Below are 25,408 nucleotides of genomic sequence, written 5' to 3'. Positions count from 1 at the left end.
ACCCCCATCAGGCATGTCCCTGGTAGCCTAGTTGTCCCCCCCCCATCAGTTATGTCCCTGGTAGCCTAGTTATTCCCCCCCCATCAGTCATGTCTCTGGTAGCCTAGTTATTCCCCCCCCCCCCCCCATCAGTCATGTCTCTGGTAGCCTAGTTGTCCCCCCCATCAGTTATGTCCCTGGTAGCCTAGTTATTCCCCCCCCCCCCCCCCCCCCCATCAGGCATGTCCCTGGTAGCCTAGTTATTCCCCCCCCCCCCCCCCCCCCCCATCAGGCATGTCCCTGGTAGCCTAGTTAACCCCCATCAGGCATGTCCCTGGTAGCCTAGTTGTCCCCCCCCCATCAGTTATGTCCCTGGTAGCCTAGTTTTTCCCCCCCCCCATCAGTCATGTCTCTGGTAGCCTAGTTATTCCCCCCCCCCCCCCCCATCAGTCATGTCCCTGGTAGCCTAGTTGTCCCCCCCCCATCAGTCATGTCTCTGGTAGCCTAGTTGTCCCCCCCATCAGTCATGTCCCTGGTAGCCTAGTTGTCCCCCCCCATCAGTCATGTCCCTGGTAGCCTAGTTGCCCCCCCCCATCAGTCATGTCTCTGGTAGCCTAGTTGTCCCCCCCATCAGTCATGTCCCTGGTAGCCTAGTTGTCCCCCCCATCAGTCATGTCCCTGGTAGCCTAGTTGTCCCCCCCATCAGTCATGTCCCTGGTAGCCTAGTTGTCCCCCCCCATCAGTCATGTCCCTGGTAGCCTAGTTGCCCCCCCCCCCATCAGTCATGTCCCTGGGATCCTAGTTAACCCCCAAATAAAAAAATAAACATCCCACTCACCTTACCTCCGCTCCCACGCTGTCCAGGTCCTCTTCTCTCCCAGGTCCTCTGTGCCGGTCTTCTCCTGCAGGCGGCGCGCGATGAAATGACGTCATCGCGCGTGGCCCGCAAGAGACTAAAGACACGCGCCGCTCTGCTGGGGAAGAAGCCGGCACAGACAGCATCCTCCGGTGTCCGCCAGCTGTCACAGACACCGGAGGATGCGGTGTATGCCGGCTTCTTCCCCAGCAGAGCGGCGAGCATCACAGGGGAGCTGCGGGCCGCATCGGGAGGTCTCAGGGGCCGGATGCGGCCCGCGGGCCGGAGGTTCCCCACCCCTGGTCTAAACAGACCTACTAATGTGTAAAGCTGCAGCACTCCCAAAGTATTAAAGGGGTAGTGTGGTGCTAAACAATTATTCACTAAATAACACACATTACAAAGTTATACAACTTTGTAATGTATGTTATGTTAGTGAATTGCCCCCTTCCCCGTGTTTCCCCCCCCCCCCCCCCCCCCCCACCCACACCAGACCCGGAAGTGTAGTGTTCTATACATACCTGCCTGTAGCCGACCCCCGTCCGCCATCTTGTGCCATGACGTCATCTTCGGACGGATGGCCGAACCGCTCGGACCGTACCTAGTGCCGGCTGCCCTCTGCCGCGTCATCAGCTACTCAGCCGCGATTGGCTAAGCATAACTGTGCTCAGCCAATCGCGGCTGAGCAGCTGATGATGCGTTTCACATCAGCTGCTCAGCCATGATTGGCTGAGCATAACTGTGCTCAGCCAATCACGGCTGAGCAGCTTATGACACGTCAGAGGGCGGCTGGCACCTAGGTATGGTCGGAGCGGTTCGGCCGGCCGGCCGAAGATGACATCAAGATGGCGGACGGGGGTTGGCTACAGGCAGGTATGTATAGAACACTACACTTTCGGGTCTGGTGTGGGTGGGGGGAAACACAGGGAAGGGGGCGATTCACGAACATAACATACATTACAAAGTTGTATAACTTTGTAATGTGTGTTATTTAGTAAATAATTGTTTAGCGCCGCACTACCCCTTTAACTAGAGAAGAATATCCCATCATTAAAGTGTTACTCCTTATTAAAAAAAAAAAAAATTCTGACATATCACATATCAGAGGGACATGTCAAAAGTTTTCATCGGTCCGGGTCTGAGTGTTTTAGACCCTTACTGATTGCGAGAACGAGCTGGAAGAAGTTCGCACTCTGTGTCATGTGATGAGTTTGATTCATAATGAAAGTCTATGAGCCCAATTCTTTTTACTTACAAAGAGTGGGGAGGGGACCATGCGGCAATGTTCCCAGTTCGTTTCTGCAATTGGTAAGGGTCTGAACACAACATTTGACATGTCTTTCTAATATGTCAAGTTGTTTTTTTGTTTTTATTTTATAATGACTTTTTTTTTTTTACATCTGTTCTTAAAGGGAATCTGTCAGCACCTGTTGTGGGTTCTGAGGTGCTGACAGTGTGATGAAGGAGTGTGTCTCCTTGTGCGGTGTGTTACCTTTCTTTTTCAGATGGGTGCTGTACTTTGTCCCCAATCTGTGCAGTAACTGTCTTCACAACTGTCAACTTCTCTTGAATATTCATTGCGCCCATCCCCCGGCCTCTTGGTGACGTCATCTTTAGCTGCCTGGTTCTGTGTATTGTGCACGCTCCCGCGGCCTGATTCGCGCATGCGCCGTAGTGTGTCGGAGCAGCACTGAGCAAAGCCATTGGAGGCATAGGCTTCAGCCCTCCGACACACTACAGCGCGTGCGCGAATCAGGCCGCGGGAGCGCGCACAATACACAGAACCAGGCAGCTATAGATGACGTAGCCAGGAGGAGGATGGGCGCAATGAATATTCAAGAGAAGCTGGGAAGAGTTAGTGGTGCGGCACGAGCGCATTACCACTCCCTCCTCTTTGACAGTTGTGGAGAAAGTTACGGCACAGATTAGGGACAAAGTACAGCACCCATCTGAAAAAGAAAGGTAACACACCGCACTAGGAAATACAGACCTTCATTACCCTTTCAGCATCTCAGAACCCACAACAAGTGCTGACAGTTTCCCTTTAAAGTTTTACGTTGACTCTTAAGTTTATGTTTAAAGAGAGTTGCCATGCTATCTGCCACATCAGACTTATCAGTGGTCCCATGAAGAAATCGCTCTTCCTGGTAGTATTCACATACGCCAGGACATGGGGAAGCGCTTTGTGTTCCTGTTGATATATTATGTGCCAATTACCTGATTGCCTTGCTGGTTTTATTCCAAAAGCACTCTTCTTGGAATGAACACCCCACAATTTCTTCCTATCATACCCACTGTCTCATGGATCTTATATAATGTTGTATATTTCTTTTCATGTTCCTTCCTAGGTTACCACATACCTGAACTGGTTGGTGAGAATGTCATCAGAAGTGGAAACTAATATTGTGGCAGTGGAGAGAGTGAAGGAGTATGCTGACCTGGAGCAGGAGGTAATATGATTACTTTAGGACACCTTATGTTATCTGAACAGATAAGACACCTTTCCTCGCCTGTTGTAGGTTAACTTAAGACTTTTAGAACAGAAGATCCTAGTTTCCTCCGTAACACACAAATGACACATTGAACCTCGTCTCTAAAGTGACAGGCCACTCGGCCAGTCACTGGCTGAGACAATCGTTCACCGTATTACACAGAACGATAGTCATTAGTTACGTTATCCACCACGATGGTTATTGCGATCGTTACTACGATCGTTTATTCCTTCTGATCCCAGAAAAACAATGAACTGTGCAATTACACTGAACGATTAGTGAACAAATGCGGAACTTAAGCGAACGAATGTGGAATTACAGCGAACGATTAACTATAATTTCAGGTTTAGATCTGCCTGCAGTTACACAGAACGATTATCAACCAACAAAACACAGTAATCACTGAACTCAAGGAGAGCAGCGAAAAAAATTCCAATGAAGTACTCAATCAAGAGTCTCCACTGATGCCCCCAAAAATTTAAATATGCAAAACAAGAGTCCGTGGAGCCTCAGTTACGAGTCTCAAAACACGGGATAGCCAGATATCTCTAGCCTGTTGCCAACGGGGTGCCTCCATGATGGGGAGAGCACCACACCACCCTGATAAATAACCCCTTAAGTCCCACTCGGTTGCGAGTATTGGAACATAGACAGGGAAACAACAGGGTGGCCCCTTTTGTCAATGTCTAACTCAAGGTGCGAGTATTGCGATCATGACAAGGGCTTGCAAAGGCAGGCTTCCACCCACAGACAGCCGTTTCGGGGTTTTTGCCCCTCGTCAGTGTGGGGTAGGATTCTGGCTAGTTGGGGCAATGAAAAATCAACCAACAAAACACAGTAATCACTGAACTCAAGGAGAGCAGCGAAAAAAATTCCAATGAAGTACTCAATCAAGAGTCTCCACTGATGCCCCCAAAAATTTAAATATGCAAAACAAGAGTCCGTGGAGCCTCAGTTACGAGTCTCAAAACACGGGATAGCCAGATATCTCTAGCCTGTTGCCAACGGGGTGCCTCCATGATGGGGAGAGCACCACACCACCCTGATAAATAACCCCTTAAGTCCCACTCGGTTGCGAGTATTGGAACATAGACAGGGAAACAACAGGGTGGCCCCTTTTGTCAATGTCTAACTCAAGGTGCGAGTATTGCGATCATGACAAGGGCTTGCAAAGGCAGGCTTCCACCCACAGACAGCCGTTTCGGGGTTTTTGCCCCTCGTCAGTGTGGGGTAGGATTCTGGCTAGTTGGGGCAATGAAAAATCAACCAACAAAACACAGTAATCACTGAACTCAAGGAGAGCAGCGAAAAAAATTCCAATGAAGTACTCAATCAAGAGTCTCCACTGATGCCCCCAAAAATTTAAATATGCAAAACAAGAGTCCGTGGAGCCTCAGTTACGAGTCTCAAAACACGGGATAGCCAGATATCTCTAGCCTGTTGCCAACGGGGTGCCTCCATGATGGGGAGAGCACCACACCACCCTGATAAATAACCCCTTAAGTCCCACTCGGTTGCGAGTATTGGAACATAGACAGGGAAACAACAGGGTGGCCCCTTTTGTCAATGTCTAACTCAAGGTGCGAGTATTGCGATCATGACAAGGGCTTGCAAAGGCAGGCTTCCACCCACAGACAGCCGTTTCGGGGTTTTTGCCCCTCGTCAGTGTGGGGTAGGATTCTGGCTAGTTGGGGCAATGAAAAATCAACCAACAAAACACAGTAATCACTGAACTCAAGGAGAGCAGCGAAAAAAATTCCAATGAAGTACTCAATCAAGAGTCTCCACTGATGCCCCCAAAAATTTAAATATGCAAAACAAGAGTCCGTGGAGCCTCAGTTACGAGTCTCAAAACACGGGATAGCCAGATATCTCTAGCCTGTTGCCAACGGGGTGCCTCCATGATGGGGAGAGCACCACACCACCCTGATAAATAACCCCTTAAGTCCCACTCGGTTGCGAGTATTGGAACATAGACAGGGAAACAACAGGGTGGCCCCTTTTGTCAATGTCTAACTCAAGGTGCGAGTATTGCGATCATGACAAGGGCTTGCAAAGGCAGGCTTCCACCCACAGACAGCCGTTTCGGGGTTTTTGCCCCTCGTCAGTGTGGGGTAGGATTCTGGCTAGTTGGGGCAATGAAAAATCAACCAACAAAACACAGTAATCACTGAACTCAAGGAGAGCAGCGAAAAAAATTCCAATGAAGTACTCAATCAAGAGTCTCCACTGATGCCCCCACGGCTGTCTGTGGGTGGAAGCCTGCCTTTGCAAGCCCTTGTCATGATCGCAATACTCGCACCTTGAGTTAGACATTGACAAAAGGGGCCACCCTGTTGTTTCCCTGTCTATGTTCCAATACTCGCAACCGAGTGGGACTTAAGGGGTTATTTATCAGGGTGGTGTGGTGCTCTCCCCATCATGGAGGCACCCCGTTGGCAACAGGCTAGAGATATCTGGCTATCCCGTGTTTTGAGACTCGTAACTGAGGCTCCACGGACTCTTGTTTTGCATATTTAAATTTTTGGGGGCATCAGTGGAGACTCTTGATTGAGTACTTCATTGGAATTTTTTTCGCTGCTCTCCTTGAGTTCAGTGATTACTGTGTTTTGTTGGTTGATTTTTCATTGCCCCAACTAGCCAGAATCCTACCCCACACTGACGAGGGGCAAAAACCCCGAAACGGCTGTCTGTGGGTGGAAGCCTGCCTTTGCAAGCCCTTGTCATGATCGCAATACTCGCACCTTGAGTTAGACATTGACAAAAGGGGCCACCCTGTTGTTTCCCTGTCTATGTTCCAATACTCGCAACCGAGTGGGACTTAAGGGGTTATTTATCAGGGTGGTGTGGTGCTCTCCCCATCATGGAGGCACCCCGTTGGCAACAGGCTAGAGATATCTGGCTATCCCGTGTTTTGAGACTCGTAACTGAGGCTCCACGGACTCTTGTTTTGCATATTTAAATTTTTGGGGGCATCAGTGGAGACTCTTGATTGAGTACTTCATTGGAATTTTTTTCGCTGCTCTCCTTGAGTTCAGTGATTACTGTGTTTTGTTGGTTGATTTTTCATTGCCCCAACTAGCCAGAATCCTACCCCACACTGACGAGGGGCAAAAACCCTGAAACGGCTGTCTGTGGGTGGAAGCCTGCCTTTGCAAGCCCTTGTCATGATCGCAATACTCGCACCTTGAGTTAGACATTGACAAAAGGGGCCACCCTGTTGTTTCCCTGTCTATGTTCCAATACTCGCAACCGAGTGGGACTTAAGGGGTTATTTATCAGGGTGGTGTGGTGCTCTCCCCATCATGGAGGCACCCCGTTGGCAACAGGCTAGAGATATCTGGCTATCCCGTGTTTTGAGACTCGTAACTGAGGCTCCACGGACTCTTGTTTTGCATATTTAAATTTTTGGGGGCATCAGTGGAGACTCTTGATTGAGTACTTCATTGGAATTTTTTTTCGCTGCTCTCCTTGAGTTCAGTGATTACTGTGTTTTGTTGGTTGATTTTTCATTGCCCCAACTAGCCAGAATCCTACCCCACACTGACGAGGGGCAAAAACCCCGAAACGGCTGTCTGTGGGTGGAAGCCTGCCTTTGCAAGCCCTTGTCATGATCGCAATACTCGCACCTTGAGTTAGACATTGACAAAAGGGGCCACCCTGTTGTTTCCCTGTCTATGTTCCAATACTCGCAACCGAGTGGGACTTAAGGGGTTATTTATCAGGGTGGTGTGGTGCTCTCCCCATCATGGAGGCACCCCGTTGGCAACAGGCTAGAGATATCTGGCTATCCCGTGTTTTGAGACTCGTAACTGAGGCTCCACGGACTCTTGTTTTGCACAGAACGATTATCGTTTAAAACTAGAACGCTATAACGATTTTTCGCACAATAATCGTCCCGTGTAATAGGGCCCTAAGTATGTGTCCATACTACTTTCTTTACCTCCGCATCAGCTGTCGGCAGACAATGTTTTTAAAACTTGCTTCGAGACAACAATCAGCAGATTACACAGAGAGATATCTGTCCAAATCGTCCTGATTCGGCAAATAATCGCTCCTTGTAATAGGGCCCTTTGTCAGTTATTCTTGTGGGGTTTTTTTTTCAAAGAACTTTTTTTATCATGTTATGAAAAATCATAACAACAACAAAAAAAACATTTAATATAAATTTATACCATAGTACAGTCCAGTCTTTGGAAGATGTGCAGATGTTATAGGCTGACTTAGATATAAATGGATAAATGTAAAGAATAACCCGCATGCATCATATGTCCTGGGGGGAGTTACTCTGGGAGAGTTGCTGATGGAGAAGGATCTGGGTGTACTTGTAGATAATAGACTACAGAACAGCACACAATGTCAGTCAGCTGCTTCTAAGGCTAGCAGGATATTGTTATGTATTCCAACAGCCATGGACTCTCGGGACAGGGATATAATATTACTGCTTTATAAAGCTTTGGTGCGGCCTCATCTGGAGTATGCTGTTTTTGGCCCTGATTCATAGAAAGGATGTCCTAGAGCTAGAAAGGGTACAAAGACTGGCAACTAAACTGGGGAATGGAGCATCTTGCATATATGCAAGCAAAGTACCGAAAAGAACAGATAATGGCGCAAAGGCACTTCAAAAGGCCCCATAGACCAAACAATAAAAAGCGTTATAAGGATGGTAATAGGGCAACTTTAATTCTTTCTGGTTTCGAAGCATATTTTATGGAAATAAATTTGTAATTGCAAAGTATAATTGGTGTCGCAAGTATATAAGGGCTCATGTGGGGTCTGTAGGTGAAAATATGCAAGCGCAATGAAAAAATGAAAGCTCAAAAATGAAAATTGACTCAGTCCATTAAGGAATGAAATACCTTATTTTTCATGGTATAATATTTCTGGAGCATGAAAAATTTAAGTTTTCAATAAAGTTCACCCAGGAGCCAAATGTCTCTAACTTTTTGTGAGTAGTAAATGTTTGGAAACTGGTAATACCAGCACAGGGAAATGGCTGTATAATGTATGACATTACTTGAAATACTGGTTTGCAAGTTTTTGTTGTGTCTTAAGTTAAAGCGTACTGTCATTTCAGGGTCATTTTTTTGAAAACATTAAATATCAACAGTACAAGCGATTTTAAGAAACTCTGTAATAGGTTTTATAAACCAAGAGAGTTTCCTTCTGTACTGAAAAAGCAATCTCCCAGCCTCCCCCCTCACTGCAGAAGCAGCAGGATTTCTGTCTCCATTATGTGGCTATGGAGAGGGGAGGGGCTGTTAGGAGTGACTGAGCACGGAGGAGTCCTGCACAGCACAACACCCTGCAATCTTCTCTCAGTAAGTTCATAGATAAGCACTGACCTTTCTGACCCCAGAATCCTGCGGTTTAGGTGCCCAGAGAGTCTACAAACAGCTGACCTTCATGTCACCTCTTCCTGCTCCCTCATCTCCCTCGGCCCCTCCCCCCTCCATAAGGATACAATGGAGAGAGCAGAGCCCGTCTTCACTGGCTTCTCTGTAATGAAGACGTGTTTGCCTGATAATGCACAGATAAGAAGTCAGGGGGGGAGGCTGGGAAATTGCTTCTTGAGTACAGAAGGAGGCTTTTTTGGCTGATAAAACCTATTACAGAGTTTCTTAAAATCGCTTATATTACTGATTTCTGCAATAAAAAAAAAAAATGACAGTTACGCTTTAAGATGCTAAACTGAATTGCATGTGGGCTTCCCTTTATAACTTATTGGTGACAGTCATTCTTCTGTCATTCTTTAGTAGTGGCATGCTCAGATTCTTATTAAATTACAGTATTTTCTTATAAAACTGAAAACTTCACCATTTGCAGCCTACATGCATTATAGAATGTCACCTCTCATACCTTTTCTTACGCTAGAACAATGGACTTTTGACACTGTACAGTATAGAGGGGTATACCAAAGATCATTCCTTTCCTGCCTGTTTCTTTTTTAATGTAATAGTTTATTAACCACAGCAGACATTCAGGCCTTTTCTACAGGTAAATACACACAGTGCAGCAACCTCAATAAGAAGTATGGTTTTAAAATCTGATACATCCAGCTATGTCATGGATGTGTGTCCTTTATTTCTATATTACCCTGTAACTAACTGAATGCTGTCTGTTTAGATAGCCTATGTATTGCAAGGAACTTAAATAGGCTTTATTAATTGAATTCCTGTTGGGCCCCACAATCATGCACAATCGGCTCCTCTTTGCATGCATATTTATCTTAATGGGTGCAGGGGAATAAAGCCTTGTCAGACCCCTCTGGCAGCACCATATATTGTGTGTAAAAAAAACATTAGAACATTGGCCGACAATGCTGATATTGTCCGGTTTCTATTAATTTGTATGGACAATTAATTTTGCCACTTATCTACTGCTCAGGTATAAGAAAGTTAATGTCAATGAAAATATAAAAAATTGGATACCCTCTTAAAACGAGTCTGTTACCCCTGACCTTCTATCAAGCTGGGGGCACTGCTAGCTAGATATCATTAAAAGACCCAGGCAATAAAGATTTGTTATAAATGTTGTGGTTTTTATTTGAGTTAAAAAAAGCCTTTATTCAGGCTGTAAATAAGCTACGTAATAAATAGAGTTTGAGAATGGGGGGGAAAAGACATAAAATAGTAAAACAGGACAAACAGGAACATTGATAAAATCGAAACGTTCTGGTTGGCTGAGGATTGCTTTGCTGGATCTGCTGACCAGTATACTGGATATGATTAACCAGACTTTTACAGCAGATTTGCAGAGCGGCAATCCTCTGTATATGGAATTAAAAGGAACCCTTCATCAAGCGGTCCCTGTGGCTTCTCTGTGCCGCACCAGCTTCCATAGATCTTTTCTGTTTGGGTATAATATATACTTGAGTTTTATCAACCCAAGATGGCAGAGCATTAAGAAGCCACCTAGAGGCATCATGATAGTGATGACATATTATAGTCTGCCCCAGTACTATGAACTAACACGCCCTGATCTAGTTTCTTGATGTAGAGAATTTTATGCATTTTTGTTTTTAGAGTATTTGTTTGACTAGTTCATTGCATGGTCAGCTATGCATGGAATTATGTTCCTGTACGTGTATAAGCTTAGTAAGGAAAACCTGTATAGCTCTATGCTTGTGAGTGTTCATCAGTCACTAGGTGTAAGGTGAAGAACTGATGCAATTGCTACTTTTTAAATCACAATCATTATTAGGCCAGGAACACGTTGTCATTCTGCAGCGGGAATGAGCTAAAGGCAGAAGTGGATCCAGTTGGAAGAGGAACTAAAAGGAAGGGATTTATAACACCCCAACCCCCCTTATCAGCTGGATTATCTTCTGCCTTAAAAGGAACCAGTCACAATAGCTGCAGCTATAAATACAGTATTGTATGGCCCCACAGCACTGTTTCAGGCCACATAAATAATCGCTATCAAAGTTACTCACATAGCCTAAAAATGTAAATGTCCCGCACGTATTTACCAATATAAATTTCACCTAAGTAGGCATCGGGGGTGGCCCTTAGCTGCTAACTAGTCACGGCTGGCAGGAAGCTGTCGCTGGTAATCGCGCCTCTTTGGGAGTGTCAGCGCATTGGAGTCAGTAGGGCGGCCTTCATACCTACATTGCTATAGTTTAAATCCAGCGTGGGACATAAAGTACATGGAGACGTTTGAGTAATGCTGATGGCAACTACTTATATAGCTGAGGGCTATATTACACTGTACTTAGAGCTGCAGGGACGAATCTGTTGTGAAATGACACATTTGTAAAATGAGAAACCATATAGAATTTATAGTCTTACTTTACCATGTGTTGCATGCCAGCCTAAAAACCAAGGGAATGCCAACAAGCAAGTCTTATACGTGACCTTTATGTTGGTGATCCCTTCAGTTGCTTTGTATAATATATAACATGTTGGATTTTTTACTTTTTTATTTTTTTATTTTAGGCTCCATGGACTCTGCAGCAAACAACACCAGAAAGCAACTGGCCCCATGAAGGCAAAATAGAATTCATAAATTTCTCCTTGCGTTACAGAGAAGATTTAGACCTGGCCTTAAGAAACATTAATGTTACTGTTCAGGGTGGGGAGAAGGTAAATCTAGCAATACTATGTATATGACTACAGAAATGTGCCAAGTGCAATGTTTCTTTTCCATGTGAGCTCTGAGGGTGACTTCCTCACCAATAAACTATGCATGAGGTGGTGACAGTATGCTTGACAGTATATCACAAAGCCATGTACCTTGCAGCTCCAGTTGTACAAAAAAATTAGGACTAGGTTTGCTAAATTCCAAATAGAATGTTTCCTAGCAGCGTTTTTATAGTGAAATTGTATAATGTGTCTGTAAGATTGCTGCCATTGTGTCCTCATCGAATGAGAATATTTGATAGAGAGGATAAGGTTTTCAGTTTGTACAGATCCTCATATAAAAGTTTTATTGTATAATGGAATTTACATCAATGTAAGTTGCTTTTATATTTAATCTAGTTTATGCTTTTTATTTTTGCACCTTTTTTATAGATTGGAATTGTTGGTAGAACCGGAGCTGGGAAGTCGTCTCTTACACTTGGACTATTTCGTATCAATGAGGCAGCTTCTGGGGAGATCATTATAGATGGCTGCAATATAGCAAAGATTGGTCTGCATGACCTCCGATGTAAGATCACTATCATTCCACAGGTAAGGCTGCCATTTTTCCCATTGATTAAACTGATGCAGTGTTCATTCAATGACAATGGATTAAAATCTGAAGCTTTATTGTCGACAATGCAAGATACCATTGCCATCAAATGTCGCTAACCCGTTTCGGATTATCCATACTTATTCATAGCTTACCTTTAAACATGCATGTTATGGATAAGGACCAATAGCCTTAAACACAGGAGTAATGGTATCTCATATTTTGTGTAAACAGTATAAAACAAAATTACAAGAATCACAAAAATCCGATAGTATTCATGTAAATTAGAATAAAGCTTTCCGTGCACATTAAGTTCTTTTAACATTTTGCCCTTTTACTTTTGTTGAGCATAAAAGCCTATAAATTCTTCTGAAGTATCCAAGCCCATTACAGTTCTACTAACATTTTTTTAAATTATGTCTTTAGGATCCAGTGTTGTTTTCAGGATCTCTTAGAATGAACCTTGACCCCTTTGAAAAGTATTCAGACGATGAAATCTGGACGTCCCTGGAGCTTGCACATCTTAAGACTTTTGTTTCAGGTCTTCCTGACAAGCTCAACCATGAGTGTTCAGAGGGAGGGGAAAATCTCAGGTGAGATGTGTTATCATGTGAAATCTTTCCTTGTAATGTTCTTTGTCTGTTTTGCATTCTGTAGATTTGTTCACTGTACAAACAATATCATGCTTAACCCCTTAGGAACCAAGCCTATTTGGGCCTTAATGACCAGGCTCATTTTTCAAAATCTGACCTGTCTCACTTTATACGCTTATAGCTCAGTGATGCTTTAACGTATGCTAGCGATTCTGAGATTGTTTTTTCCTAACATATGGTACTTTATGTTAGTGGCAAAATATGGTCACTGTCTTGTGTTTTTTTTGTGAAAAACATCAAAATATCATGAAAAATTTGCACTTTACGAACTTTGAAATTCTTTGCTTCTAAAATAAGAAAGTCACATGACAAAAATTAGTTAGTAAGTCACATTATGAATATGTCCTCTTTATTCTGGCTTCATTTCGTAAACATATTTCACTTTTGTAGGGTGTTACGGGGCTTAGAAATGTATCAGCAAATTATGAAATTTTCATGAAATTTCCAAAACTGATTTTTTTTTTTAGGCACCAGTTCTTTTTTTAAGTTGATTTAGGAGGCTTGTATATTGTAAAACCCCATAAGTGACCCCATTTTGAAAACTAGACACCTTAAAGAATTAATCTAGGGGTATAATGAGCATTTTACCCTACAGGGGCTGGAGGAAAGTATTCACAATTAGGCCGGAAAAAAATGGAAAATAGAAATTTTCCAATAATTTATTTGTTACGATTAAAGTATCTCATTTTCATAAGCAACATGAGAGAAAATGCACCCCAAATTTTGTAACGCAGGTTCTCCTGAGTACAAAAGTCACCCCATTTTGGAAAGTACACCCCTCAAAGAATACATCTTGGGGTGTGGTGACCATTTCGACCCCATAGGTATTAGAGGAAAGTATTCAAAATAAGACGGCAAAAATGAAAAAATAGAATTTTTCCAATAATATGTTTGTTTAGTTTGAAATTTCTCAATTTCACGAGGAACAGGGGAGAAAACTCACCCCAATATATGTAACGCAGGTTCTCCTGAGTAGAATGGTACCCCAAACGTGGGCATAAACCACTGTATGGACACACAGCGGGGCTCAGATGAGAAGGAGCGCCAATTATTTCTGAAGTTTCTGAGCACCAGGTTCGTTTGCAGAGCCCCTGTAGTGTCAGCAAAATAACCCCCCCCCCCCCCCCAAAAGTCACCCCATTTAGAAAAGTACACCCCTCAAATAATTCATCTTTGGGTGTGGTGACCATTTTGACCCCACAGGTATTGGAGGAAAGTATTCAAAACTAAACCGTAAAAATGAAAAAATTTAATTTTTCCAATAACATGTTTGTTTAGTTTGAAATTTCTCAATTTCACGAGGAACAGGGGAGAAAACTAACCCCAATATATGTAACGCAGGTTCTCCTGAGTAGAACGGTACCCTATATGTGGGCATAAACCACTGTATGGGCACAGAGCAGGGCTCAGAAGGGAAGGAGTGTCATTTTAGTTACAGGCAATATCTGGGTGTTTACTGGCTATCTGGGGTGGTAATGGACAATCTCGGGGTGTTTACTGGCTATCTGAGGTTATAAAAGGGAATCTGGTGTGGTTATGGGCAATCTGGGGTGGTTACGAGCAGTCTGTGCCAATCTGGGTAGGTTACGGGCAATCTGGGTAGGTTACGGGCAATCTGGGTAGGTTACGGGCAATCTGGGTAGGTTACGGGCAATCGGGTGGTGTTTACTGGCTATATGGGGGGTACGGGCAATTTGGGGGTGTTTACTGGCTATGTGGGGTGGTGACGGGCAATCTGGGGTGGTGACGGGCTGTCTGCGATGGTTACGGGCTGTCTGGGGGGTTGACGGGCAATCTGGGGAGGTGACGGGCGATCTGGGGTGGTTACAGGTAATCTGGAGTGGTTACAGCTTATGCCGGCACCTTTTGGAACAAGCGATCAGTGGTATATAGTATATACCGCTGATCGCTTGTACTGGGACCACACCGGGTGGTCCGCGATCATTGCCCCATTCTCTCTGCCACCTCCGGTGGTGGAGAGAATGGAGCTTTGATCATTTTTAGGAATCAGTCACTGTGAACAGAGTCTGTTCACAGTGATGGCGGCGGCCATCTGATCCAAGATGTCCGCCGCCATCACTGTGAACAGACTCTGTTCACAGTGATGGATTCCAGGGAGGGGAGGGTCAGTGACCAGGTCACTAGGGTTAATTCTGGGGACGGGGGGGAGGGGGGGGGGGGTACATGTTTTCATCTCCTCTCATTGTGGATTCACTGTGAGAAGAGATGAAAGTGTTCAGCTGCGCTGGCAATGCCTGTTGCCGGTGGCCGCCATTATACTGGTAATAACGGCGATCGCCGGTGAGGGGACTGGCCGGGACTGACCCCACATTCTACCCCAACCCCTCAGCTACCTCCGATAGCTGAGAGGAGGGGGGCTGCGGGCCTTACCAGCAACGCTGCACCATCGCCATAAAGAGCTGATGGCGGCAGAATAGAGCCCATTAGTGATCGCCGTAAAAATCCGTATCAGCGGTCACTAATAACATAATACATGTATTCTCTGGGTCACTATGGTTACGGCGATACCACATTTGTGTAGGTTTTTTTTTAACTATTATCTCTTTGGCGCAATAGAAACCATCTTCCTAGCCGGAACCCACAAAAACTGTCGCCACATTGCAAGATCCATAGCGTTCTTAGCTTTTGCGCGACAGAGCTGGTTTTGGGCTTATTTTTTGCGGGAAGATCTGTAGTTACCAAGTTTTATATGTATATGACTTTTTGATTTCTTTTATAACATATTTTCTAAAGCAGATTGATAAAATACAGCTATTCTGGTACTGTTTTTTTTTTTTTTTTTTACAGCGTGTGTCGTGCGGTGTAATTATTGATATAGTTTTATAGATTGGGTCGTTACGGACGTGGCGATACCAAATATGTATAGGATTTGTGTTTTTAATCACTTTCATGTCAAGTTTTTTATTGTTTATGGGGAATGTAATGCATCTTTATTATTGGGGGGGGGGCTGTTGTGTGTTTGGTGCACACGTTTTCACTTTTTTTTTTTACTTTTACACTAGTGTACATTACTGTACACTAGTGTAAAATACTTTGATCACTTATACAATACATTGCAGTACCTGATGTACTGCAGTGTATTGTATCATGCCTCATGCTGACAGGCAATAGCCACGGCCACCCCTGTCAGCATGAGGCATCTCCATGGTGACCCCGGGGACTTTCATTAGGACCCCGGGATCACCATGGAGACATCGGAGGACCGGACGGCGCCGTGGGACTTTGCGATCACGTAAGTGACCCACGGCGCCGACCGGGATCCACCTGGACCCGTTAGATGCCGCTGTCATGTTTTGACAGCGGCACTTAACGGGTTAAACTGCCCGGAGCGGAGAATCCTCCGTTCCGGGCAGTTACAGGAGGGTGTCAGCGGTCACACTGACTGCTGATCACCCACTCTGCAGCCGCCGGGCGGTAATTTATTCCGATGCGCCCGCAGTTAAAAGACATACGCATCGGAATAAAGCCCATTAGTGGCCGCCGTGAATATGCGGGCAGCGGTCACTAAGGGGCTAAAGGAACAATTCCCATTTTAATATGTCTGTGTAGTCTTTGTTTGAGCTCTGGTACTGCTGGAGCTTGACTGAAGACAAATTTTTGAACAGATGTGAGGATGGCTGAATCTGACCAAACTCCAGGTTTTGTGGCTGTGTCCAGAGCTACTGCACATACAATTTGTGCTGCAGAAAGCCTATAGAGAAACAAATCTGTTATATACAAGCATGGCCACTGAACTACTCAAGGATGGCTCCAGTTTTTTTGGCCCTTATAGATTGTCCCCCTACGTGTGGTCTCCCTTATAGGTAGGCACCCAGTAGGTAGTATGCCCATGTAGCTAATACCCACAGCCCCCCCGTAGGTAACTCCTTGGTAGTAAGCGCTCTCCCAGTATGTAGTATCCTCCAATGTTATAGGCATTCCATTGAAAGTAATCCAGCTGTTAGGCCTTCCCCCAGTAGATAGCATGTTAGGCATCTCCCCTCCACCATGCTGGGAGATGTAGCCCTGCATATTATCACACACCATGCTGGGACATGTACTTATACAACTTACCACACACTCCATGCTGGGAGATAATTCTGCTGTGCCACTGTCTCCTGCGAGCAATTGGCTATTCAGTTATTACTGATACAACTTACAGTGATTACTGATACAACTTGTTAAGGATGTGATGTTGACAAACTGAATAGGAGAGTAGAGCACTACTCTCACTGCAGTTCTCTCGAACCGGCTGTCCTTATCACAGCTGATTAGGAAGAACTGGAGAATGACAGGAGGTGGTGAGGGGGCAGGAACTGTGCCCCTAGGCACTGTCAGACCGACACTTGCCCGAGTATGCCAGGTGCTGGCGCTAGCCCTGGTAATACTGCTGCAACAGTAGCAGTATCAATAGCGCATGAGAGTATTTATTTATTTTTGTTTTTTAAACCATTGCTTTTACTATATAAAGTTTGATCAATTAAATGGATTATCTCTATAATGAATAACACTGAATAGCTTGGGTAATGTTTTTATAATAATCAAACAAATATTAAAGGGGTTATCCAGTGCTACAAAAACATGGCCACTTATCCCCCTTTCTTGTCTCCTGAGTGGATGTGGTTTCAAACTGTGTTCCATTGAAGTAGATGGAGCTTCATTGCAAACCACACCTGACCTAGAAACAAGAGTGGGGGAAAAGTGGCCATGTTTTTGTACCGCTGGATAACCCCTTTAAGGAAACAGAGCCTACTACGATTGCTATTGTGCATGTTATCATTACACCACTTATCTATTATTTTTTCCCTCTGACAGCATTGGTCAGCGCCAGCTGGTATGTCTGGCAAGAGCACTTCTTCGAAAAACTAAAATTCTGGTTCTAGATGAAGCCACTGCAGCTGTGGACCTTGAGACTGATGGACTTATTCAGTCAACTATCAGAAAAGAATTTGAAGATTGTACTGTTATAACTATTGCCCATAGACTCAACACAATCATGGACTATACAAGGTATGACAGGTGGTACCCTGTGGATCTATAGAAATAATAGGAAATTCATTTAAATAGCCACTGCTATGAATTTTTTTTTTTACATGTTAAAAAGACATGTCAAAAGTTGTGATTAGTCGGGGTCTGAGTCTTTAGACTGCGACTAATCAGGAGTTTATGCAGCCATCTCCTCACACAGATACAGAGCGGGGAAAAGACCATGCGACAGGTGGTAGTCACCCTGCTTTTTTAATGATTGACTGCACACTCCAACCCTAACTGATAAAAACTTTTGATATATCTCCCTAGCTAAGCACTGAACTGCTGATGATATGTCAGACAGGCTCAGTAGCTAAGCCCTGCCCCATTAACTGGCAGTGGACAACAAATTGCAGGAAGGTGAGACACTTGGGGACCAAGACTTGTATTACGTGAGCAACAAATTTATTTAGGAGGAAAACTGTAATGCCTAATTTCCCTACAGGTGAATTGGCCACAGATAAAAGCTGACTTATCAGGATCCCAGTAACTAGGCATCCTGTGGCCAGCCTTTTCTCTTCTAACAAAAAGTGATTGTCCAACAGTTTTTTCCCCCTCAAAAGTTATACAAATCACCAATATACACTACTTATGGGAATTGCTTATAAAGTCCTTTTTTCCCTGCACTTACTACTGCATCAAGGCTTCACTTCCTGGATAACATGGTGATGTCACGACCTGACTCCCAGAGCTGTGCAGGCTGTGGCTGCTGGAGAGGATGATGGCAGAGGGATGCTCAGTGTCCCTCCAGTGCCCTGTGTCCCTTTATGGCCCTAGTCCACGGGCCGTCTAGAGGAGCAAACGAGCACGCTCAGCGCTCGTTTGCTCCTCGTTCCCCGCTTGCTGCCGCCGCTATTCAGCGCGGGAGGGGCGGCGGGGAGCTGCGGGGGGGCTGCCCGGGTGATCGCTGATCGTCTGGGCAGCCCATAGGATACAGCAGCGTCTGCTGCCGATGCTCCTATTCAACGGAGTGACGGCAGAAGATAGTTGCTGTATCAGTCGCTTGTTTTTCAACATGTTGAAAAACAAGCGACTGCAATGATCAGCCGACATGAACGATGTCGGGACAATTATCGTCCGTAGCAGCCGAATACGGCTGACAAACGTTCTGTGGAATAGGGCCTTTAGTGTGCCTCTGCCATCATCCTCTCCAGCAGCCACAGCCTGCACAGCTCTGGGAGTCGGGTCGTGACATCACCATTTTATCAGGGAAGTGAAGCCTTGATGCAGTAGTAAGTACAGGGAAAAAAGCACTTTATAAGCAATTCCCGTAATAAGTGTATATTGGGGATTTGTATAACTTTTGGGGTGGGCAATACAATACTTTAATAAAAATTTTCGCCGGACCTCTCTTCTAAATGTGCTGACTTATTAAGATGGTCACCTTAATAACTGCAGCATTTACTTTTTTTTTTTTTCCCCCTTCGGTGACTATGGCTTTATAACATGAAGCTATCTCTCTGATCATTGGTTTGTCTGTTTTGATTTTAGGGTGATTGTCCTTGACAGAGGCCAAATTGTGGAGTTTGACTCTCCAAGCAACCTTATTCAGAAAAAAGGTGTTTTCTACAGCATGGCCAAAGATTCTGGATTGGTTTGATTGTGGATGGAAGTGCGCTACTGCATTGCCTTCTTGAAGATGCTGTCCGGACGAGACTGCTTTTTTGACTAGATGTAATGCTTGACTGTTACTGAACCACAGTTTCCACCAGTTATTCGCAAAATGATTGTAGACATGGAATGCATTTTTTTCTAAATTCTATATTTTTCTTTTTGACTGGAATTTTATAGCTCCTTCATATTAGTCTTTGCCATCAAAATTAGCTACTTCATAAATTCCTACTATATTTAAGGTGTATATTTCTGCTAGTAAAGTCATGGCATGCAGTAGTAGGAACTATTAGGTTAAATTGTTATGGTATAACCGAAAGCCAAATATTTTTGCTTGGTCCCATCAACCATTTTAGTGGTTAAAGGCAGAACACATGATTTTTGTTGGCCAAGCCTATTTGTAGTCAGCTTGACTCTGGATCATTCTGTATTCTATTTTTTGCCCTTAGGTGTAGGGTACAAATTCTATTTAAACCCGGCTTCCAAATTTTGAAAAAAATAAAACCACTATTTTCAGTAGAAAGAGGGAAAATCTAAAGGAATGGCTTTTTAAATAGTGTAGTGATGCCACCCCTGATCTGTACTTTGTAGGTATGTTTTGACTATTCTGGGTACTGTAAGCAAAATTTCACCTTTGCATAGTTATGATCCACATTTAAAACGTGTAATACATTGCATTACTTGTACTAAACTGAGCTTGAAACAATGGGACTATTAGATCTACAAGGTTACTTACAGTGCATGATGTAAAAAGGACACTTCTTAAAGTGATACTGGCAACCATGTATTACCCCAGCATTGAAAGCAATGAGATTTCAGCTCTGAATTGTGATTGCAGCACTGGCCAAGCTGTAATTCGGAGTCAGTAGATAACAAAAATGCAATGGATTTACTCAACGTTTTAATGTAGATGTCAGTTGTAAAATATCATGGAAAGTGGGGGGAAAAATGCATTGATTTTCAGTAGACTGATCCATAACCGAGACTCCTATTCCTATTTATATATGCCAGGCCGTAAATGTTGTTACACTTCTCAGAAGCATTTCCTAAGTTTAATCTGTACATACCAATAGCGTGATAGAAGCATGAGGCTTAGTGGACCTGTCTTTTTAAAAAAGACTTTTTACATGGTCTAGCGATATCACAAAAGTTTCTTTTGGTCAGAGAGCCGGGGGAGAATGCGCTAAGCATGAACTTGTTCTTACGATCAAAACTTTTGATATGTCTCTATCAGATATCAAAGGTTTTATTATTATTTTAAAATGACAGTGCCCCTATAGGCCTCTGTTTCTAGTGTGCAGTCATTTGGTAAGCTTTCCAGGTTTTCTAGAAGAATTCTGCAATGCCTTTTACACCAAGTCTCAGGAAAAGAAACTAGAATGAATAATTTGTGTACAAAATAGTTTTCATGTTTATTTCTTTATCACACAGCTATAAAATCTATATATTTTAATTCAGGAGCAAGTATAAAAAGAATATTTTTGTTGACGGTGACAGCCAAGCTTTTCTATTTAGTAATTTAAAATAAATTAAAAAAAAAAAAGTTTTTGTGCTTGGATTCTTCAAGCACTATTAGAAATGGTTTATAAAAATATTATATTGGATGTTTTATTTTCTGGTTTATGTACCATTTGTACATAGACACAGTGAGGATAGTCATGTTATGAGAGAAGATTCAGCCTAGCAGAGATCTTGACCATTTAATTTTGTAGCCTCAGATTTCTGTTTAATCGGCAGGCTGGAGGCCATACCATGACTGCTCCCCATGTGTCACTCGAAAGCACTTACTGTTAGGCCAGCCAAGGCTTCTTTTGAAGAGCAGGAATCCCCTTGCCTATATTTCTTGTTGTCCATCTCCCTTTCCGAAGTTAACCTATGTTATATTTTGTCTTTTTAAGTTATGTATGTAATTTAATAATGCATGTGAGGTTGTTAGGCTCTGGGCCTCGAAAACACCTCCATATTTAAGTTATTCTCTTTTTGGTCAGTTTAATCTAATACACTAGATAGATATTTTTTGTGCCATGCTGATTTTCAGATTTATACCAATGTGTCTGGGTGAATAATTGACAAACTGATAAATGTGTGGTGTGTTGGACACTCCCGACAACATCCTGTCAGGCTATAAAGGTGTGGGTTATTTTTCTTTCTCTAAAACTGACACTTGGAGGTTCTTCCCTTTTTGCTACCAAGTAGCATTGCACTTTTATACTGCTAACTATATATATATATATTTATCTATATTTTCAAAAGTACAGTATTTCAAGACACCAGCATACACTCTGTACTATATAGAGCACTTTTTGGTTCACTAATCGGCAGATATTACAGCTTGATTCTTGAATAATAAAAGGGACTTTGTTGCAACACATATGCAGCAACGCCTTATGGTGTATCCGACTACACATAGCGGGGGCAGCCGTTTTGTTCGATGAACCAATCTTTATTAACATTAAAGGCCAGTGAGAACAAGGTTTTGTCTCATGTTTTCATATATAAATGAATGGCAACTTTTATATAAATCCATACAAGTTATATAGTCCTTAGATTACGTGGAGCCTTGGTAACTGAAATCGCAAAAATAAACACACCATAACATCTTGGTCCTCCAGGTTAGCGGGGTGTATAGCTGCCAGATTGCACTGTATTCACCCCTTTAAAACTTTTGATTGACATGGAGATCCTCTTCCCCAGGTTAACTCATTCATCATCTGATAGATATCAGAGTTGGTTCAGCTTCCAAATGGCTTCCCTTATGTGTAGTCCTTGCCAGAGGTCACACAAGTGTATGTAATTTAGCAGTTCTGGATATGGTCCAAGTCACCTGCATAAATGCAATAGGAGCTTTGGGACAAATATATAATCTGACGCAAAAAGAGGATTGCTAAAATAGGTGACAGAAAGGCAAACTAAATGCAACAACATGTATGTTTGCTGACGTAGCTCCCCCCTTTGAGTACTGCTGAACATGCCTTCTATTAATAGGCCATCTATTTATGTTCCCTTCTGGGGCTGGACGTTGTAGATCCTTCGGCGGGGATTTGTTGCATGGGAAGGAAATGCTCTTTGAAGTATTTATGTCCCGCTAGTGGCAAGTCCTTGATTAGGGAAAATAGTATATGTTTATATCTTTACTTAAAGTTTTTCTGGCTTATGACATCACCAGACTTTGAGTTGTTTCTTCTTTGTCCAACTTGAGATCTGTTCAGCATTGTAGCATATAAAATACACGTACAGTTGTCCGGAAGACACATTCCCTGTATATGCAAAATATATACCACTATAACAGTCTGTAGGCAGAATTCTCTTTTAACCTCCTTAGTTCCAATTGACTTTCTTCAGTACCTCAGAGCTGGGAGTCACTCCTGTGTTTTAAATAGACTTTTTTTTTTCTCATGAGTGTATAACAGAACTTTTTGAGCCAGATCCATAAACAAATGTAAAAGGAATTGGAATCATAAAGGAAGGACTTAAAGGGGTTTCTGGGACTTTTTCATTGGTGACCTTTCCCCATGATTGACAATTAACATCTGATCAGTGAGGTCCAACACTCAGTACCCCGCTGACCCAGATTTTTGCCATTATACAGCTGTGCACACATTGAACTTTGCTGGGAGCAGACAGCGCCGTACATAGTATAGTGGCTGTACTGGGTTACTGCAGCTCAGCTCTTCACTTAAAGTCACTGTACCACCAGGCCCAGGCTGAAGCACTGGAGGTGGGCCGACCCACCCTTAGTGGGAGGAAACCCTAGCCCCTCTATGATAGGGTTCCATTGATTCTAATGGAGTCACGTCATGGAGGGGCTGGGGTTTCTACCCACTGGGGGTGGGTCGGCCCGCCTCCAGTGCTTCAGCCTGGACCTGGTGGTACAGTCACTTTAAATTGCGCAATGTGCTTCTGGTACTGTTAGAGCTGCAGCACCCGTAAACAAACTGCTGACTGGTGGGAGTGTTAGATGCCCACCGATCAGGTAAGGATGAAATGAAAGCAAATCTGTGAAAAAGACCCTTAAAACTTTTTACAGCCTGGTGGATACATTCCTTGTATTTCAGACTGGTTAAAATGCACGTCTCTAGTCTAGAGGACTTGTCCAAGATGCTTTTATTTCTTTCAGAAATGGTACCCATCTTGTTTATGGACCATCTCTGGCCTTGCCTTTCCATCCTAATGAAGTAAATTAGGCTGGGTTGCAGTGCTTTGCAGGCCTGGACACAACCTCTTTAGCTGACTGTTTATTTTGTTTGATCACACTAAGCTGCCATTTGCCATGTAAAGTGCTCCTGGACCATACCCTGTTCTGGAATTTCCATACTCTTGTGGCAAGTTCATTGCTTGTAAAATGTTGCTTAAAACGCTTTAATAAAGAAAAAAAAAACTATATGGTGCTATCTAATATCGCATTAGCAGGCAGTTACTCGAATGTTGGTTGCGTCTGATCATTACCGCAGGCTCAACTTATTCATATCAGCACTCCATTTGTAGCAGTGGAAAACGGCTTATGATTTTCCAACTGCTGCTAAACTACAACTCCCAGCATTCCCTGACAGCATCTTTACAGCCATATAGAAGACTGGCAGGAAATGACCCAACTAGTACAAGGCTTTATATATCATAAATGGCTTAAGCTACAATATTGCCATACAGAAGATCTACATATTCGCTTTTGCTCAATAGGTCAAACATGGCAAAATGTTTAAACCAGGCCAGTGGTTTTTCAGCTGTGGCATCCATTTTAATTTTTGGTATAAAGATGGCATATATTACCTCGGTTAGAGATAAATCTATTCTTAGGCTACAACTATTTATTTTTTGGTAAGTTATAATCTTTAATTTTACAGAATGCTATTCTTTTGCAAATGTTTTTTTGTAACATTTACGATTTCTACAGAACTTAATACCGAAAATTGTTGTTCTGCTTGTCTTTATATGTGTATTCTTGAGAAAACAATGTGTGTTTTTTGTTGTAAGAACATGCTGTGAATTGGCTTGGAGACAAATACATGTACTTTTTGATATAGGTTTGTGTGTAGTTATTTTTGTTTTTTTGGATGTGACGAGCTGATTCAAGTGATATGAAGAACATCTGCTTGTTAGCCACTCCTAGATGGATCACATCTGCCTCAGAGGGTCCGTTCGAAGATCTCTATTGCAGAGTCTGTCCAAATGAGTGGACAAAAAATGCTGCTTGCAGTGTTATTAGTCCAGTCAAATCCTACCAAATAAACAGGGACTGTCTGACCCTATGAAAGTCAGAGTGCTTTCTTGGGATCCACACCCAGTGAGTTACAGATATCCTGCTGATTTTCATTAAAATGCCCTATCATAGCTGGCGCATGGCCAGGTGCAGGAATCTACATCCACTCCATGATAAAACTGGCTAGGAAGGAAGCCACACCTCCCCTCTGCCTTGCTGCCCACTCCTGACACCCAGTAGGCAAGCATGGCATTTGTCTGAAAAAAGGCAGTCCATAGGAAGGAAAAACCACCATGGGGGTGGGGGGGATTTATCAAAGGTCCGCCTGGCATACTTTGGGGAAAAAAGGTTCAGATTTTCGGGCAAATCAAGCCAATTGTGCAAAAATCTGTACCTTTTGTCCCCTGAAGTACACCTGATGCACCTTTTGATAAATTCCCTTAATGGTCTAATTTTCTAGCTGTAAAATTCCACTATTTCTTTAATTTGGAAAAAAGGCATTTGCTGAACATGCTGCAATTTTGCTAAAAAAAGTACCCTGAAAAAAACTCCAAACACAAAAACACCATGTAGGTATAGCATTTCAGATTTCTCTATTGCCTTTTGGCTAACATGTTTGGCCATGGGCCCCGGTGGCTGCCCACAGTACAATCCACCCCAGCATGCAGCAGCAATAGCCTGTGGCCGCAGAGCTATCCATTGCAGCTAGAGTTGCTACTTAAAGTGAATGTACTAATTTGTTCTTGGAGGTGGGGGAATGTCACACTACCTTTACGGCTCGTACATCTCTGGTGGAGTTATGAAAACGCTGTCTGTGGCGCTTTCTGATATGACAATCGGGCCGCTCTATGCACTGGAGGTAGGCCTGACACTCCCTGTGTACTGATATCCCCTCCCCTCTGTGATGCGCCTCCAT

At 43.5% G+C, this 25,408-nt stretch overlaps 1 protein-coding gene across 3 annotated transcripts in view; it reads left to right on the top strand.

Moving 5' to 3' along the window:
- Positions 1-24,315, top strand: part of ABCC1 (ATP binding cassette subfamily C member 1 (ABCC1 blood group)) — a 118,740-nt gene extending 94,425 nt beyond the window's left edge. For all 3 annotated transcript variants that reach the window (XM_069983685.1, XM_069983687.1, XM_069983686.1), the window contains exons 26-31: positions 3,184-3,285; positions 11,268-11,414; positions 11,844-12,002; positions 12,430-12,596; positions 17,472-17,666; positions 19,176-24,315. In XM_069983685.1, the coding sequence (XP_069839786.1) occupies positions 3,184-3,285; positions 11,268-11,414; positions 11,844-12,002; positions 12,430-12,596; positions 17,472-17,666; positions 19,176-19,284 (879 nt within the window). In that variant the 3' untranslated portion in view covers positions 19,285-24,315. The remainder of the gene's footprint in view (positions 1-3,183; positions 3,286-11,267; positions 11,415-11,843; positions 12,003-12,429; positions 12,597-17,471; positions 17,667-19,175) is intronic.
- Positions 24,316-25,408: the final 1,093 nt, after the last annotated feature.

This window comes from Dendropsophus ebraccatus, chromosome 9 (genome assembly GCF_027789765.1).
Source record: "Dendropsophus ebraccatus isolate aDenEbr1 chromosome 9, aDenEbr1.pat, whole genome shotgun sequence".
NCBI lineage: Eukaryota > Metazoa > Chordata > Amphibia > Anura > Hylidae > Dendropsophus > Dendropsophus ebraccatus.
The sequence above is the reverse complement of the archived record's forward strand: the minus strand, read 5'-3'. Positions and strand labels throughout refer to the sequence as shown.